The sequence below is a fragment of the Cervus canadensis genome, chromosome 1, assembly GCF_019320065.1.
Source record: "Cervus canadensis isolate Bull #8, Minnesota chromosome 1, ASM1932006v1, whole genome shotgun sequence".
Taxonomy (NCBI): Eukaryota; Metazoa; Chordata; class Mammalia; order Artiodactyla; family Cervidae; genus Cervus; species Cervus canadensis.
The window spans coordinates 15,695,734-15,715,045 of NC_057386.1; the positions used below are offsets into that span (position 1 = coordinate 15,695,734).

The following is a 19,312-nucleotide window of genomic DNA, read 5'->3' on the forward strand; positions in this document are numbered from 1 at the left end:
AGTTTCAAGGCCCTTATATTGACAAAAAGGAGGGCAGAGGTATTGATTAACATCAATCCTTGATATAAAGGATCCATACTGTAATTTCTGTGGTAACTATTGAGTACATAACTTTCAAACTAGAAGAAAGGAAAAATGCAATGTTAAAAAACAAATAGCTGGCAAAACTTTGAAGGTGGGGGAAATAGAATGAGAATTTTATCTTTCATTGTAGATAATAAATGAAAAAAATTTCAACAGAAAGTAGAATAATCATAAGAGAGATTTTGAAAGAAACCTAAGAAAAATTTAAGTCCAAATACTTCCCCAGTGGCTCAGCAGTAAAGAATCTGCCTGCAATGTAGGAGACTTGCAGGAGATACAAGTTCAATCCCTGAGTCAAGAAGATACCCTGCAGTAGGAAATGGCAACTCACTCCAGTATTTTTGCATGGAAAATCCCACAGACACAGGAGCCTTGTGGGTTACATACAGTCCATGAGGTCGCAAAAAGTTGGACATGACTGAGTGACTAAACAACAATACAAATATGTCCTTACATTAAATGCAATTTCAGCCAAGAGTTTGGAAACTACATTAAAACAAGAAACATGCCTATTTGGATGACAACTATTTTTAATTCAACTCTTTCCCAATTCAACAAAGATTTATTTGGTATATACAATGTGCTGAGCATTTGAACAGTCAGAAATAAAGGCAACATCCATGTTCTCAAGGAGACTAACAGGGAGAGCAAATGTGTTATAATAAAGACAGGTCATCAGGTGCTAATTAGATAATGCAACTAGATTGGTGAGGCTATCCAGAAAAGCAATACAGAAGGGATATCTGAATCATGCTTTGAAGAGTAAACTGGAGGTTCATGTGACAAATGAAAAGGAGCAGTAGAGGAGGCAGCACTGCAGGTCAGGAGACCAGCCACGGTTTGAGCCAGCAGCACACAGCAGTGGGGGAGTGGACAGCAATCCATGAAGTTGAAAAGTCAGGAGTTTTAACTCCATCCAGCAGACAATGTGAAGCCTTTAAAGTAAGGGAGTAAAACAATACTACTGGTATTTTTAGAAATATAACTGGTAGCAGTTTACAGAAAGATGAATGAGGTGGGAGATACTAACTGTTACAGTTATGAATGAGGAAGGTCTGGATTAAGGCAGTAGCCGCGGGGCAGACAAATGCTAGAGAAAGAAGAGAAATGAGCTGATACTTGACTACGTGTAAAAATAAGGGTAGAATTAAAAAAATTTTTAAGTACAGATGGTCCTTGCCTTACAATCATTCCATTTAACGATTTTTCAACTTTATGATGGTGCAAAAATGATACACATGCAGTGGGAACTATACTTCAAATCTTGAATGTTGATCTTTTCCTGGGCTAGTCATATGTGACACAATCCTCTCTCACGCTGCCCAGTGGTGAGGGCAGCACAGCTACCGGTCAGCCATGCCATCATGAGGGTAAGAGAACCAACACATTTTCAACCGTTCTGTACCCAATCATTCTGCTTTTCACTTTTGGAACAAAATTCAATAAATGAGATAATCAACACTTTATTATAAAACAGGCTCTGTGTTAGATGAGTTTGCCCAACCATAGGTTAACGTAAGTGTTCTGAGCATGTTTAAGGTAGGCTAGGCTAAGCTATGATAGGTTAGGTGTGTTAAATGTATTTTCAACTTCTGATATTTTCAACTTACAATGGGTTTATCAGGACATAAGTCAAGGAAGATTTGTAAATGAAAAGAACATAAAGGCAAACATAATAATAAATTTAAGAATACTCTTAAAACTGGTATAAATGTAGACTGTTTTTCAGCATTTATGCTTACTGACCATCTAACTATGTACTAAATGTAAACACCTAAACATATTTTTAACAATTTCCTGCACTGGCATGTGAAATAGCTAACACTAGGTATCCATAACTGATACCTTCTAATTGATACAATGTACTACATGACAGGAGAAAGGTATCAGCTGGTTCAAGATCTTTTCTGAAGTCACATGTGATCATTTAGAATGATCATGTATCACTCACAAATTTATAAAAGATAGGAAATGAGTTTCTTATTGTGCCAAAAGAGGGAGTCCCACTTTTCATGGTTCTCATTTCGCTCTTCTTTTCAACACCATCAACACACTTTTTATTCAACACAACTGAAACCAAGAACACTAATCAAAAAAGTAAGTTATAGTGAGGAATCTTAAAAAAAAAAAAAAATGTTTTCTTTGAACTTAAAAGTATAGAAACTCTTATTCTATTGCCAATATTTTGATATAGGCCTACTGAGTTACAGATCTACTGACTGTAGTTTCACACTGTCTTACACAAACCACACCCATAATGCATCATCTACTATTTCCAGTTTCAATTTCTTTAAAAGTGAAGCAAGCACTTTTAAGATACTTGCCAAGTATCTAAATGAAGAATTCTCCTAGGTTAAAAAAAAATTTTAATAAATTTTTATAGTTATCTCCTTATTGCCTCATTTTATATTCAGTCTTTCCAAGGTAGATAACTTAGTTTTCACAGAATTAACAATTGTTTCATTTTATGTCAATGGTTATCACAATTTTGTATTGAGCCATATAATTATAACACAAGGGCAAGTTGTCATAAAGTGGTCCTTGGTAAGTCTATAAATCAACTGGTGGGAGCAATGCAGTGGGCATCAGTTAGCATGTCTTATAAAAAGAGAAGGAATGTTTATTAAGACTAGTATCCTTGTTATGAAAGATCTAAATTCACTTATTGCTTTTTTTCATACTTGGGACAGTATCTGGCACACAGAAAATACTATGGAAGTATTTGTTACTACATTAGCATTAAAATTCAACTAGGTACAGATAAATAGTACATGTAAGGGTAGAATTCCACCTACTTTACAGTCTCCAGAATCACAGAGATGAGACTACCTGTATCTAAGTAGTCAAAAGGGGAGAGAGTAGGGAATATAAACTGCACTAAGTTCTCATTGAAAACATACAAATACAAGGTACAGTCAGTTTCACATTACTGGAAGTGGATTATCTAGTACTTAAAGGAAGAGATCTTAAAAAAAAAAGAAGCAGCGCTCACATGCCAAGTCAATAAGACATGAAGAAGTAGGTTCATAACCCAATTAACTTATCATCTCAAAAATGCTAAGAGAACGGTTACAGGTCGTCCTAAAAAGTGGCAGCTAGAGTAGGGAAGGAAAGTCATTACAGCTTCACAGTGCACGTCGGGTTCCTTCCCTCTATTACCCACTCACTGATGACAGAAAACATCAGTCTCTTAAACAAAACCACATGGCACATCCCAAAGTGCAGAACAAATGTTCTGGTTTACCAGTTATTATAAATTAAATATTAAATATAAAATTAATGTGCATAAATGCAATGTGAAAGAAAAATTTTAATTTGCAAATAACCTAAATACAAGCAAAGAGCAACTTAAATACTGCAAGCAATAAATGTGGCAGCATGGCCATTTTCTTCTAGCCTAAGTTTTGTATATCTAATTTGCAGGTGCAAAACACTCAAGGCAACATGACAGAAGATCTACAATCACCAGGAAGTTCAAAGACTGCAGCTACTTAAAACATCCTGTCCACTAGGAAAGAATCCACAGTGGCACCAACTTTCTTCCTTCTATGGACATCAAAAAGTACTGAAAATGTTACGAATAGTCAGGAGAAACTCAAGAGACAGCCACGCGGCTGCACCAGCCCCGCTAGGTGGCACTGTCACAGGAGAGCCACTCTGCTCTCCCACTTCCAAGGGCTGAGAGCACTCATGATCTCTGCAAAACTGAAAGCTGTCATCAACACGGCGACATCCTCACTGAGAAATGATGACCCATAATGAGGAGTTCCAGGCTAGAAGGAAGCGTCTATCCAAAAGCACCTTTTTTCCCAGTACCATGGCCCCCTCCCCGCTCCTATTTCAAATAAGCGGTCTGAGAGAAACAATGGCTTGCAGTCATAATAAGTCCTACAAAATGGAGATTTTCTTTTTTTCTCTTCCTAACTACACAAAACTACAGGATAATTACTTGCTTCCCACACTCCCCCCTCAAAGTTTCTTTGCTATGGGTAAAAACTCTCCTAGTGGTACAAGAATAACAGATTTATTATCATCAATATACTTATCATGACTGGAAACTTCAAAATAACATACAATTAATGATACAAAAACATTTGGATAAAAATGAACTTCTTTCTATGTATTAAAGCAGAACTCCTATTGAACAGATTAAGTTTTTTTTTGACACCTCAGTTACATGATTTTAGCTGGGCCTGGGCCGCAGAATTCACAATGTTACTCATTCCCATAACTTATGCTCTACCCCATGGACAGTATACTTGGATACAGCTACCAGGAACCTAAAATCAAAAGGAAAGAAAAGCATTCTAACAAAGCCCAATTAGTTGAAACCATATACAATTTGAATACAAACTTACTCTTACAAAGTGGGTGAGCATTTGAACAGACAGATTTGGATACAAGACTTTTACTGAATTACCAGCAAAAGTCATTATTAGGCAATCAACTGAATCGGAGATCAATTTAACACTCAAATATACTATTCAAGTGCAGCTGAAGCTACTTCACCTAGATCAGAGAATTCAGACACACAACTAACATGTAACAACAGTCAGGAGCACAGTTGCACTAAAGTGCCACAAAAGTCAGTTACTTAAATTAAAGAGGCCAAGAAACCAAGAATTACAAAATGTATAACAAATCCTGTGTTCCTATAGTACCTCACCACAGGTCTAATACAGCTCCCATCCCAGTTATCCTCTATCTATACCACGTCTCCTCTATACAGAAAGGGCTTGGAAGCACTGTACTGAGGTGTCATCCCTAACATCCTGCACAGTACCTAGTATGCAGCAGGTATTCAGTATCTGTTGAACAAAGACTATCAAGTTATTCCAGCCCACCAAAATTACAACACTCATCAAAGCAGTTTTTCTAACTAAACTTTGACGAACACCTTCTCCTTTAAGAAGCTACTGACCAAAGCATGAGACTAAGACCCAAGTTGTCATGAGAAGTAATATTTCTTGGAAAGTACAGGAAGAAGTCAAAGACTAAAAATTCTCTAGTCTCAGGTCCAAGTAAACAACATCTTGGATTGGTGAAGATTTTAAATAAAACATCACAAATATATCTTACATATTGTACTAAAATCATAAGTAGGTTTTATTCTTTGTTCTAAAGCCCTCCGATCAGAGTAGAGGGGTGAGGCAGCAGTTTCATAAAGATGCACAGGAAGCCATAACACTGCCCATGAATAGGGCCTGATCTTATGCTACTGGAACAAAAACAGTGAACAAGAAGGGAAAATAGGAGGAAAGGAAAAGGAGTCTGGGGTACAGTCATGAGGAATCTGCTGACCTGCAGATCTGGAGAGGTGATACAGCAGGGACACGTTTTTCAAAACTCTACACGTAACCATACAAAAAGCCCAGTGTAATGAAGCTATGCCAATACCTTTTCATTAGCAGTTTCTGTCAGAGTGACTGAGGAGTTTTGACAAAATGTGGCATAGAATCGAGACACATCCTGTTAGTATCCTTGCAATAGACCCATGGGAAACCTCTCCCACATTAGAGGGTAAAAAGAAGTAAATATTTCCACACAGAGTACCTTCAAGCGTATTGTTAAATGAGTGCAACAACTGATGGGATTTAAAAGTTCACTGGAACTGTGAGCCAGATCTTCTTCCTTCAATGTATCTGTATGAGCCATCCAGTTTGCTCTTTGCTTTTAAATGTGTTTAAAGTTGGCTATGAGCAGTGTTCATTATCATCATTTTACTCACCTTACTAACACCAACTCCAGTAAACCTGGCCTCTAATAATTCCTGCCGTCGGGGGTCCAGGCTATGCAATTCTTCCATCATTTCTACTGAAAAAGAAAAAGTAGATTGTGAGACCATAAAAGCTAAAACATGAAGAACCAATTCTTGGATACAACAAAATGGATAGTAACTATTTCACAGAATATTCACATACAGATAAACCTCAAATAAATATAGCATATAAGTAATAAACCACAAGGCGCTATATCAAATAGTAATACATTTAAAGTTACAAAGTGGCTCAAAAGTCTTCTTCTGAGGGTCACTTATTCTTAACTAGTTCTGATTTGATTTTAACAGACAACAAAACCCTCAAACCTTTCATATAATCTCTGTAAAAGCTGAGCAAAGCCTAGCTTACAAAAAAAGAAAATTTCTTCTATCAACCTTTGGATTTAGGTAAATACTGAAGGGTATTTCCCTTCCCAAACACACAGGAACTAGTTCTTAAACTAAAAATATGAATCATTAATAATAACTTCAAAATAATACAGCATGAATCAGAAGCTACTAATAACTTAACGCTATTATATTATGCCTCCTTTCTCTGAGGAGCATGAAAAAAGGAATTAATTACTTCATTTTAATAGAAAACCCATGGTAAAACCATCAACCTGCATCCACTCAGGAAATTAGTATGGCTCCATAACCACCCCTTTATAAAATCTTTCTCTGCCACTCCCTGGAGCAGTAGGTTGCTCTAGACATCTGCTTTTAGCACTCCTTCCAAGCAGGGAGGGGCAAGAGGACACCATTTTTAAACTCCTTCCACGACCAATTAATGCACAGGCTACTCTCAGCAAATACCTCCATCGTTTGCAAGAAATCAACTCTTGCAGAACGCATTGGAAACCGCCCAAATATTAAAACTAGAAAAGGTACATACACCATTACCTACAACCCCTTTGAATATATTACTAAATAGCTACTGGAATGATTGGCATGATTTAAAAGTTCACTGAAAACATGAATTAAACATGCCCCTCTGCAATCTAACAACTCCACAATTTTCAGTAACAACCCCTACAAAGCCTCCAGTTTCATTTCCCTTCCTGGATTGAGAGCCCGGGGCAAAGAGGAATGAAAGGGTGGCAAATTAAAGTTTCACCCACACAGACAAGTGCAGGTTAGAGAGGGAATTAGGAAATTCTCAGGAGGGTAGAAAGGCATCTTAGAAAAGAAGAGAGAAAAAGAAAAAAAGAGAGATTGAGAGAGTGTTTCCCTAAGTGGCCTTCCTCCAGTCTCGCCCTGCCCTAATCGAGGCCTGAATGGCAGAGGTTGCAGCCTCCCTTCAAGCCCCAGGGTCTCTCGGCACGTTTCCTAAACCTCCATCCCCAGGCCTGGCCCGGAAAATGACGCCCCAGCGGTTATTCCATTTAATGTCAACTCATGTTAAGGAAAGATCCACTCAGTCTCATTCCAGCGGGGCCTTGGACTGGGATCCTCCCTGTAGCCCACAGCCGGAAAGCAGGACCGATGGGGCCTGGTCCCGACGCCCCTCGTCTCCCGCCGGCTCCAAACTTTCCCCAACTCCAGGCCCACCTGTCACGGAGGGAGGGCGGGCCAGCTCTCGGGGGCGCCCAGGAGGCTGCCGGGGCCTCCAGCTGCCCGGGTGCCCCCCTCTTCCCGCCGGCCCCAAGCCCCACTCCCAGGCCGGGGCCGCCTGGGCCTCTCCCATCTTCGACCCGGCCCCTCGGCGACCCGCAACCCTCGGGAAGCCCCTCCCGCCTCAGCGCCAGGGAGCTGAGGCCCGGCGCCGGCCCCCGGGTGGGCCCGGGCCGCAGCCTCCTCAGCCGAGGGGGTCGCCCGGACGGTTAATACCTCAGGCCCGGCGCCCTCCCCCGCCCGGGGCTCAGCCTCTCACCTGCCGCCGCCGCTGCCGCTGCCGCCGCCGCCGCTCCACGCTCCTCCCGGGAGGGGCCCCGACCCGACCCGGCTGCGGACCGCTCTGCTCACCCCCTGGGCAGGCCCGGGGCGGAGCCGGGGCCTCTCCTGAGCGCCGCAACCCCCCGCCCCGGCAGCCGCCGCCGGCGCCGGGCACCACGAGAGGGCGGGCGGGGGAGGGGGGCCTCGGAGGCCGCAGATCCCCGGGCTCGCGTACAGAGCCAGGCGCCTGACGCGGGCCCGGGCCCGGGCGGCCGCGGGGGGCGCGGGACCGGTCTCCTGGCGCCGGACAAAGGCCAAGGGAGGCGCAGAAGGGCCCAGGCCCGGCCGGGAGGTGGGGGCCCGCTCGGCTAGGGGCCACTCGGGTGCGGCGCGGAAGGCGGGGGGGTCGGAACCGCTGGAGCCCAGGACCCGCCTCCGGCCCCTTAATCCGGATCGGTTCGGTCCGGATTAGTAGTGATCGGTGTAAACACACTAGTGAAACCGCGTGTTTCCTCGCGAGATTTGCACGGTTGGGAGGCAGGGGGGGTTCCTGGGGGGGGTGGGGGAAGTGCCGACAGTGGGGGAGGAGGGGGAGGGGACGAGGAAGGTGGGGGGGTCCCCACTGCCCCGGCGCCCCGCCTCCTCCAATCAGCGGCCGGCCTGCCGGGCAGGGGTTAACCAGGGGACCCCGCGCCGCGAAGGAGGCCGCCGCCTCGCCGGGCGGCTGAGGGCGGGCTGACGGGCGGCGCCGACGGACGCACCGCGACGCGAGGGGAGGTCTGACCCGGCTGGGTTGGAGTCCCGGAGCCCCCGCAGCCGTCTTCGTAAAATCGGCCCCCGCCCCGCGGGACCGGCCCCAGCCGAGCGGTTGGGCCGGCGCCCTGGGTCGCGGACCAACGCTGGAGGGGCCTCGCTGCCTGGGCCGGGCGCTTCCCGGATCCGCCTCGCCGGACCCCGCGCCCGCCTAATCCCTGATCTCCACGAGTTTGGGTGAGAAGTGGGGTTGCTCTGCCCAGGATGGATTTTAGAGGAAGAAAGCCGAGAGCCGACGAACCCCGCCCGAACTTCCCCGGAGACGCCCAGTTAGTGAGTTGGCTGTGTCCCCTCGTGTTGGCTAGCTCCCACGCCCCGCCACGCTCCGAACCCACCGTCCCGCTCCCCAAATCCACGTTTGCGCCGTGGAAAGCGGACAGAGCTTCACCTCCACATACCTGGTTGGCAGGGCGTCTTTAGGGTCAAGAGGTGCTCTGGGATCAAGGCTGAGCCCCCACCCCCACCACAGTGCTGCCCTTCGGAAGGGGCGCGGGGCGCTGCCCCAAAGGGACTGTCTTGGTGCGCCCTGGGGGAGGTTCCATTTCAACCTTTGATTAAAAACAAGGCTCTCCTGGGTACTTAGGGGGCTCTAAGAATAAGTGCTAGAATGGGGAAAACAGGCCTGCCGCTCAGTGTCTACCGAGGAATGGGAAATAGGCAAGGGTGCAGTAGCTCTTTCAGCTAGGCGGCTTCCTACACAGAAGGCTCCCATTCTGATCGCCCAGCACCAGAGAAAAAATCACATTCTCCACCGACATCTGAGCCAGGACACTGACTTATACACAGATACCCAACTTTTTATTTTCCTCTGATGCTTCCTTGATCAGATGTCTGAAGATGTGTGACAACGAGTGGCCTGGGGAAAATAAGCAAGAGACTTGAACTTTTCCAGGGGGTAGGCAAGTACTTCAGGTGATGGTTCTGCCTTTCTTTCTTCCTTACTCTTAGTTCTTCCTGTATTCACGGAACATAGACCTGCTGAAAGGGCAAAGGATGGCAGTTTACTTATTGTTAGTTGTCCAGCCTTCCAAACTCTTGGGCACATTCAAGCACTGTAGAAAAAAATCCATTCAGCCAAGAGTCACCTTGCTTCAAATCCCAGCCAGGTTGGGCCTTGCACATACATATTTCGATAGATAACAGGGTTTGAAGGGGAGGGGGAGAGCAAGTTCCAGGCAGAGGGTAGGAAAAAGGGACTATCAAGGGAGCAGGAGAACCAAGAGTATGTTCCTCTACAACTCAAAAAAGAAAAGCACATGAGACAAGTTCTGTCCTTACAGTGAATGATCAAAAAAGTAACTTCTTAAAATGACACTGGAACATCTCAAAAGAGAAGAGTTTAAGAGAAAGAACACTGGACAGAGTTGGAGCTGAGCTCCGGCCAGCTCCTCCACAGACAAAATGCTTGGGCCTGTCACCTAACCTTTCAAGTTTCGCCAACCTCATCTGTGAAGGAGTTTGGACCAGAGGATTCCCAGAGTCCTTTCCAGGTCTAAAGGGTTATGATTCCATTTTTTGAGGTAACTATGAAAAAATAAAAATAAAACTAGTCATTCAAATTCAGGAAAAGATGAGATTTTGTTTCACTTTGCCTAGTGTGTTTTTCCCTGCATGTCAGAAAACTGACACTATCATAGGTCTGTTCACAGCCCACTCCACATCTAACACTCATCCCAAGAGGAATTGCTCATAGGAATTTCTTGAATTTGCTTACCACAAAAATGGTGTGCTTCTGTTTGTTGTTCAATTGCCCATTCCTGTCCAACTCTTTGCGACCCCATGGACTATAGCATGCCAAGTCTGTCACTCACCATCTCCATTAGGTTTGCCCACATTCATGTCCATTGCATCAGTGATGCCATCCAGCCATCTCATCCTCTGATACCCTCTTATATGCTTCTGTTTATAAGCATATAAACTACTAGGCTTCCCTAGTAGCTCAGATGCTAAAACATCTGCCCGCAATGCAGGAGACCTGGGTTCAATCCCTGGGTCGGGAAGATCCCCTGGAGAAGGAAATAGCAACCCACTCCAGTATCCTTGCCTGGAAAATTCCATGGACAGAGGAACCTGGCAGGCTACAGTCGCTGGGGTCACAAAGAGTTGGACAAGACTGAACAAGTAACACACATAAGCATATAAGTGAAAATATCAAATACTAACAATCAGAGAAAAGAAACAACAGATGGATGATTTTGTTGTTGTCCAATGGGTCTCATGATATAATTTAACCTTGGGTTCATGAACCCACTTGTTTAAAGTGTGTTGGCTCACAGAGCAACTTTGTGAAACTCAGCTTGTCAAAGGCTGGCAAATGGTGACACTCCCCATGCAAAAGCCCAATTGCTATCAGAAGGCTCAAACATGGGTTCATCTAGATGTTCCCACTGATCCTGCCTTCAGGGTAGCATATGACAAGTCCTCCGGGTCCATGTTTGTAGTCACAGAAGGGACAAGGGAGCTGGCGTTCCCCAAGCTGCGCTCTGCAGGTCTCAACAGGTTAAATGCTTTAAAGGGAGTGGATGTACATTGGTCCTCAGGACTCTAGGTTAAAGTTAAGTGGAATCCTTTATTTCAGTACTTCTTAGAACCTAAACTGTATAATATACACAAGACAATCTCCAGGAGGGGGATTGGGGTATCCACTGGTTTCTAATTTAATTTTTTGAACCACCACCCTGGTATTTTTTTGGTTGGTTGGTGGTTTCTGATACTCATGGGAGATACTTTGAGAAAGACACTGGAGAAAACTAGTTTTAGCCCTTCTTTGCCCTTTCACTGGTACCATACTAATGAATGTCCACAATCTTCTTAAATGCTTCATAATACCCACCGTCTTCAGCAAAAAGATCATGGTATGTTTTACCAAGCAGGGGACCTTCACATGCACCTTTTCTAAAAAGAGCCTGCAATATGATGGCTAAGAGGACAAACTCTTGGTCCAGGGCCCTGGTTTTCATCTCGGCCCTGCCTCTTACCAGCTGTGTTGCCTTAGGCAAGATATTTAACTTCTCTAAGCCTCAGTTTCTTTACCCATCAAATGGTGTTAAAACTTCACAAGCCCTGGAGGAGGAAATGGCAACTGACCAGTATTCTTGCCTGGAAAATTCCATGGCCAGGGGAGCCTGACCAATCAATCATAGTCCATGTGGTCTTTACAAAGAGTTGGACACAGCTGAGGATGCACACAATTCTTGAAAAATACAACTATTTGGTTCTAACTGAATCGACTCCATAGAAGAGGGGAGAGAAAATTGGAAGAGAAAAAAAAAAAAAAAAAACACCTCACAGGGCTGTTGGAGGACAAAATTAGATGATGTGTATGCCTGACAGAATAATCCCTCAATAAACGGTCCTCAAACCTCATGTTTCTCTCAAGGATACCTACCTTTGTCATTAGATTGTTTTGGCAGCACACAGTGTAACTTCAGAAATCAGGCTGCCAATGTACTGAGTTGTTCGTGGAGCTATTTTCTTCATAACAGAAAAAGGACTTGATAACAGGAAAAATGTCTCTTTAAAGAAAGAAATAACGTTTGTTGGCGGGAGGGGAGGGCCCAGTAGACAAAATATAAAAGTCACCTGGTCTGTTTATGTTCTTCTTCCCCTACCCTTGAGGGTTTCTAATGGTGTGAAGAAATAAGGGATTTTGTGAAGGTGGTATTTCCACCAGAAATTCTGGTGGGCAGGGCCATGTAGAACGTCAGGGTAATCGCTTCTCGGCCTTTTGGCTAAGATCATGTGTAGTATCTGTTCTTATCAGTTTAATATCTGATGCGTCCTCTATCTGAGGACAATATATTGGATGGATTTTTGGAGCTGGGAGTTGGAATGGGAGCTTGCTCCGTCCACTCCACGCATCGACCTGGTATTGCAGTACTTCCAGGAACGGTGCACCAAAAAAACAAAAAAAAAAAAAAACAAAGAAAGAACGTCAGGGTAGTGGTGGTCGCACAGAACTAGGTTCAAACCCCATCTCTTCACATCTCAGCTTCATCTGAAAACTGTGGCCTGCACATCTAATCCCATAGTGGCTTTAATGAAAATTGAAATAGTGGGACTAGCCTGGTGGTCCAGTGACTGAGACTCTGTACTACCAATGCATAGCAATGTAGGGGGCCCAGGTTTGATCCCTGGTCGGGGAACTAGATCCCACATGCCACAACTGAGACCCAGCGCAGCCAAATAAATAAGAAAAATATTTTTAAAAAATAAAGTTGAAATAGTGATGGGAAATGCCTTCTAACTGCACCTGACATGCAGCAGACATTTGGTCAGTGCTATTTCCTCCAGACTCCCCATTTCTAACAAAATGGAAAAGCATCTGGCGGCCAGGCAAATGCTCTATGGATGAAAGAAATTCATGTCTCATGTCTCAGCCTTCACAGGACTCTCGGCCAGTCTCTCCCCTATCTCTGGTTTCCATACCCTCCTTCTGCCCAACTTGCTTCAGAAGCTCTTCCTGGGCAAGTCTCCTTGACACAGTTTATTTATCAAGTCATGCTGTCTTCCCCACAGCCCAGTGATGCTGGAACAATGTTCTTATTCTCCTAGAGAGCACCTCCCTTCTCTAATTTCCTCCTTCAACTCCCTCTGCAAATGTTACTTTGTAATACTTGTCTTCCCTGCATTGTGTGTTCCTCCTTCTCAGCAACTGCAACAAGAATGAGTGCCCACTTAAGTGTAACAAGCCCCTTAAATGTAACAAGCCCCCTCCACTGAGCTACTGAATCCTCCATTCTAGTTTTTCTCAGAAAACCTTAAGATAGAAAACAACAGCAAACACCCTGCATCTGTGGACACTAGCAAAGTATATTTTATCAATCTTCCTTCTATTGACCTTTCATATTAGGCTTAAGTAAGCAAACTTCAGACACACTGACACAGGTTGGGAGGGAAAGGGGACCTCAGCCCTGAGCCCACAGAGAAGAAAGAAGGAGATCACTCAGTTAGTGGCAGGAGACTTGGGCATAGTTGGCCCAGAAAGTTGAATCAGAAGATGTGTGTGGTTTTTGTATGGCCTCTGAATGACAAGAATGAAGTAGGTGGTTTTTTTTTTTTGTTGGTTTTTTTTTTTTTTTGGTGGGGGGGAGGGTTGGGTTTTCTTTTTTAACTGTTGTTCAGTGGCTAAGTCTGCAGCATGCCAGGCTTCCTTGTCCTTCACTGTCTCGCAGAGTTTGCTCAAACTCATGTCCATTGAGTTGGTGATGGTGATGCCATCCAACCATCTCATCCTGTCACCCTCTTCTCAATCTTTCCCGCATCAGGGTCTTTTCCAACAAATTGGCTCTTTGCATCAGGTGGCCAAAGTATTGGAGCTTCAGCTTCAGCATCAGTCCTTCCAATGAATATTCAGGGATGATTTCCTTTAGGATCGACTGGTTTGATTTCCTTTCAGTCCAAGGGACTTTCAGTCTTCTCCAGGACCACAGTTTGAAAGCATCAATTCTTCAACACTTAGCCTTCTTTATGGTCCAAGTCTCACATTTGTACATGACTACTGGAAACATCGTCACTTTGATTATGTGGACCTTTGTCCATTTCTTTTTAATGGTTGAAAGAAAATCAAAAGAAGAATAGTATTTCACGACTGGGAAATGATATAAAATCTAATTTGGTGTCCATAAATAAAGTTTCATTTAGAACACAGTCACACTGGGACTTCCCTGGCAGTCCAGTAGTTAGGACTTCGCTTTCCAATGCAGGGGGTACAGGTTCAATAGCTGGTCGGGGAAGTAAGATCCCACCAAAAAACTAAAACATATAGCAGAAGCCATATTGTAACAAATTCAATAAAGACCTTAAAAATGGTCCACATCAAGAAGTAAAATAAATAAAACCCGCAGCCACACTAATCTCCTTACATACTATCTGTGGCTGAATTTGCACTACAAATGGCAGAACTAAGTAGTAGTGACAGGCAGGCAAAGCCTAAAACATTTACTATCTGGTCCTCTACAGAAAAAGTTTGTCAACTCCTGCTCTAGGCCAGGGCTTCTCAGATTAGACGGAGCAGATGTATCCCTCTGGGCTTCCCTGATGGCGCAGACGGTAAATAATCTGCCTGCAATGCAGGAGACCCGGGGAAGACCTGGGAAGAGTCCCTGGAGAAGGGAATGGCTATCCACTCCAGTATTCTAGCCTGGAGACTTCCATGGACAGAGGAGCCTGGTGGGCTACAGTCCACTGGGTCACAAAGAGTTGGACACAACTGAGTGATGAACACGTTCACATCACAAATCCCTCGGGCATCTTCCTAAAGTGCGTCTGGGGCGGGACCTAAGGGTCTACTTTCCTCTCAGTCCTCAGGTGCTGCCGCGGGTCTGCAGGCCACGCTGGGCAGGTCAAGGCCCTCAAAGGCGCATCTGTTACATTAGTAATAAATGCCTTATGTGAAGACTTTGTATGTACACTGAGCAAATCTTTTAAAATATGAAGAAAACTGGAGTGTAACCCATGATAATAACCCCAATCGAAACTTCCACATTTCATTCCATTGTTTTGGCATCATGTGACAGCCGAACAGACATGGAAATAGATTTGCTCTCCACCTGGCTGAGGCCAAAGGGATTGCAGCCGAACGCTCTTGTGATGTGGTGCTTCCTCTTATTGGCCCTAAGCTTACCAGTCCAGCTACAGAAGGAACCTCTGTGTCCTGGTGTTCCAGTGTTTGGAAAGGGGGTCTGAGCTCACCTTATCCACAACAGTATTGACTTTTCCACCTTCAGGCAAATCCTTTCTCAGCTCCTTCTTCAGTGACAAACCCTTGGAAAAGCAGCTTGGATTCAAATCTCAACACTTCTACATACGTGAGAAGTATGTAAAAGGTCTTCTGAGACCCAAGGACACCTGACTTCTGGAGCCTCGATCTCCTTATCTGCGCTGTGGAGATAATATATATAAAGCACCTGGGTTACTGCTGGATCCCTGCCAGGTGCTTCCAACCTGAAATCATCATAAAACTTACAGGCAAAACCTGACTCTCTCCCTACCTAACTCATACAATTGTTTAGTCAACAAGTCGTGTCCAACTCTTTGTGATGCCAGGGAATATGTAACCTGACAGTCTCTTCTGTCCATGGGATTTCCCAGGCAAGAATGCTGGAGTGGGTTGCTATTTCCTTCTCCAGGGGATCTTCCTGACTCAGAGATCAGATTCATGTCTCCTACATTGCAGGTGGGTTCTTTACCACTGAGATACCAGAGAAGCCCATTTAACTCATATTACCAAATGTCAATTCCATTCTTTCAAGACTTCAAAAACCCTGGAATCATCCTCTCTTACACCCTTATCCCCAGCACTTCCACTCCAGCCTCACCAGCCTGCTCCCACCTCAAGGCCTTTGCCCTTTCCCTCTATCCACCTGGAACACTTTCCACCAGACACCTAGCAGGTGTGGCCACATTACATTGCATGGACTGTGCATTATCTTCTGTGTCTGTGTGATAGTGATACAGAGCTGGCCAGTAACTGCCTTTCCATGATAGAGAGAGAAAAACCTCCAGGCTAGGTTTTTCAGTAGAAAGAAGTGAGAAGGACAGTTTGAAAAGAAAGACTATCTCATCACAAGGAAAGGAACTTTTTTTTTTCCTATTTCTTTAATTTTCTGTCTATATGAGATGATGGCTGTTTATTAAACTGACTGTGATGGTCACTTCAGTGATGTACCTAAGTCATCATACTGTATATCTTAAGCGTATAGTGCTGTATGTCAGCTGTATCTCAATAAAACTGGAAGAAGAAAAAAACACAAATTTTTAAAAAGCCCAAAACTAAATCCTCACCCTTAGGTGCATGCCACTGAGAGAAATGGACAATAATGCAAAATTGTACATCAGAGGCACGGAGTGCCAGGAGAAATAGGGATCAGGGACGAGGACCAAGGGCTGGACCCCATTGGTGGCGGAGATGCTACGTCACAGAGAGAGGTAGGTCAGGGACGGCTGTTCTCTGATCACTGGACGTCTGAGCAGGGGCCTAAATGAAATGAAAGTGTAAACCTTGTCACCGTCTGGGGGAAGAGCCTTTCAGGCAGAGAGAACAGTGAGTGAAAATGGCCCCGGGCCAGAACTGGCGTGTTGGCAGCAGGACCACTTGTCAGGCAGAGCTGCAGCATCACTCTGGGCCTTATGGGCCTTTTGTGACAGGATGAGAGGGTGCCTGCTGCTGAGCTGGCATGCGCATAGGCCACAATCTCACCAAGGTTTCGGTAAAACAGGCGCTTTTATGTTGCAGTCAGTTTCAGTGTCTTGAGCCTGTGTTTAATGCTTGATCCCAAAGGGCAGGGATTATAGCAAAAAGCACTTATTGAGCATTTATGGGGCAGGCACTGGAATGAGAGCATGTTCATGATCACTTTTAATCCTTTCCACCTTGAGGGAGCCCCACCATACAGAGGAGGAGGAGGAGGAAGCGGAGAGGAGGTGAGAGAATTCTCTGAAAGCTGGTCTGCCTCCAGGGTCTGTGCCCTCTGCCCCCTGCTCTGCAGCATATGGCTGGGCCAGGGCGCTCGGTTCTGCCCCTCCTGTCCAACTCCAGGTTCCACTTGCTCCTCGAGTTTGCTTCAGCTAACACTTAAGTTCCTGTCACCTTGTTCTGGTTTCTTGCTTTTTACCCATATTTATTGTATTCCACAACTTTGCTACCTGGCTGTTAGTTTCCACCTGCTCTGGAAGTGTAGACTTGGGCAGTTGGTTAGTCACTTAGGCAAGACTCTTATCAAACTCATCATCACCCAGAATCTGGTTCTCAGGTCTTCAGGTCCCCCGGCCCCAGAATTAATCCAGTTCCCAAAGAAAGTCATCAAAACGCTGAGAACAGTACACAACCCTGGATGCCAGCTGAAGACAACTGCTGTTCTCAATTCCTTGAATTAGTGTGTCTTCTAAAAGGACAGGATGCTAGGTCTGTCCCCTCTCATGAAATTACATCAAAACCCTGCTTTCTTGACTTCTTTCTCTTGGACTCACCTCTCCTGAAACCACAGTTTATATATAGGCTTACAATTTATATTTAGGCTTACATTTCCTTAGAAATTTGGATCACCCATTTTTAGCCAACCCTGCAGCTTCTAGTACATTGGTAGTTGATTTTCTCCATCATTATGGAGTCTCCCAAGTGGTGTTCTCTGGTTTTGCAGGTATCCTGGTGAGGCCTCACATTTAAAAACTCTACTTTAGTATTCATTAGCTTAAGACTTTTGGAAAATTACTTCAACTTCCTCCTCTATCAAACTGGGAACTAACACCTGTTCTCCTCCCAGGCTTGCTCTAAGGATTAAATCAGTTAACTCCTTCTTCTGAAATTTGAAGGAAAAAAAAAGTGCCATTTGTAAATGCAAAATGAAATTATTCTTTCGAGGCAACTTTCCCCTGAAACAATACTTTAGGCAACAAAGAAACAGGGTTTTGGTACAGCTGGCCCGGCACATGGCCTGTTGTGATAATGCCTATTTACACAGTGGCCCAGTAGCCCTTATCAATCGATGAGTGGGAGTGTGGTTCCATCAGCTCCGAGAACCAGTGCCTGAATAAATGCTATCTCAGTGTGAAGCCATCCACAGTCTCTGGGTCCTGTCTTTTCCCGGTCTCCTGTGCTCTGTCCAGATTTAGTTTTTACTTGCAGAGTAAATGTGATGCTGTCAAAGGAATACAAGATGCAGAGTCACAAGCCCTGGGTTCAGAACTCGGCTCTACCATGCGTGCTAGTGAGGGTCAGCCAAGCGTCCTGCCTGAACCCCTCCCTCACCCCATAAAATGGGGCTGCTCACATGACCTGCCCCTCAGAATTGATGTGAGCATGGGATGAGGTAACCAAGGTTCAGAAAGATTAGTGTGGGGAATTCCCTGGTGGTACAGTGGTTAGGACTCCGCACTTTCACTGCTGAGGGCCCAGGTTCGATCTCTGATCAGGTAAATAAGATCCAACAAGTGGCTCATTGAGGCCCCCCCCAAAAGAAAAAGAACTAAATAAGTAAATACCTCTGATCTTAATGCAATGCATAATATAGAAAAGATATGAAAAAATGCTACTTTAAAAGAAACAGAAAGATTAGTGTAGTGCCTGGCATGCTGAAGACTCTCTGATGATGCTTGTTTAAAATAACTGAACCATACTGATTTGATTAGAGAAAGCAGTTGGTCACTAGTCTTCTCAAAATGCTTGCCTTCATCACCTTTGCCTGACATACCAAGCTCTTTTGTTTGTCAAGAATGTTTTTTGCTTTCCTATTCTAACAAAATGTTTGGAAACCAAAATAGACAGTGTGTGTGTGGGCGGGGGACAGGCTTGCTTGGTCACTGTTTGAGCCTCCCAGATGCTGGTGTTTTAGCTCCCGCATTTCTTCTGTGGTAGCAGGGCAAGATTTTACTTTTGCTCTTTCAGTCACCAGTGAGGACATCACATCGTAACAGGTTCCCCAATCTGATTAGGGACTTGGCATCTCACTGACCAGCTGATCCACTCTACTCCTCTATCAGAGCAGGAAATACCCTGATAGGTTCTCTTCTCTTCTCACAGATAACAAGACTTACCTCAGTTACCAGGTCCTTCCCTGGGGCGCCCTTTATACACACCCCCACCCTGATGATGCAGGAGCTGGACAGAAGGACCTGCGGATTGGTCTGTGGGGCAGGGGCAGCGCTGGAAGGCCTTCGGTGGTCGCACTGCTCAGAGGCTGCCTCCCACCTGGCACTCATTCAGCGCTTGAATGGTCTCACCTGCCCTGCTCGGCTGGGACAGGTGAGACTTGTGGCCTTTACAGCCCCTGGCCTCCCCTCGCT

At 44.9% G+C, this 19,312-nt stretch overlaps 1 protein-coding gene and 1 non-coding gene across 7 annotated transcripts in view; one reads left to right on the plus strand and one right to left on the minus strand.

Annotated features, from left to right (window-relative positions):
- The window catches only part of TLK2 (tousled like kinase 2), a 122,429-nt gene extending 114,576 nt beyond the window's left edge, over nucleotides 1-7,853 (minus strand). For 4 of the 6 annotated variants that reach the window (XM_043465522.1, XM_043465504.1, XM_043465514.1 and 1 more), the window contains exons 1-2: nucleotides 7,716-7,853; nucleotides 5,813-5,898 (exon numbers count right to left, since the gene is read on the minus strand). In XM_043465522.1, the coding sequence (XP_043321457.1) occupies nucleotides 5,813-5,893 (81 nt within the window). In that variant the 5' untranslated portion in view covers nucleotides 5,894-5,898; nucleotides 7,716-7,853. The remainder of the gene's footprint in view (nucleotides 1-5,812; nucleotides 5,899-7,715) is intronic. The other 2 variants (XM_043465531.1, XM_043465496.1) reach the window with 1 other exon arrangement.
- A 4,388-nt stretch (nucleotides 7,854-12,241) lies between these two features.
- Nucleotides 12,242-12,432, plus strand: LOC122425835. Its single transcript, XR_006265020.1, has one exon. It is a non-coding gene; the product is annotated as a U2 spliceosomal RNA (small nuclear RNA).
- Nucleotides 12,433-19,312: the final 6,880 nt, after the last annotated feature.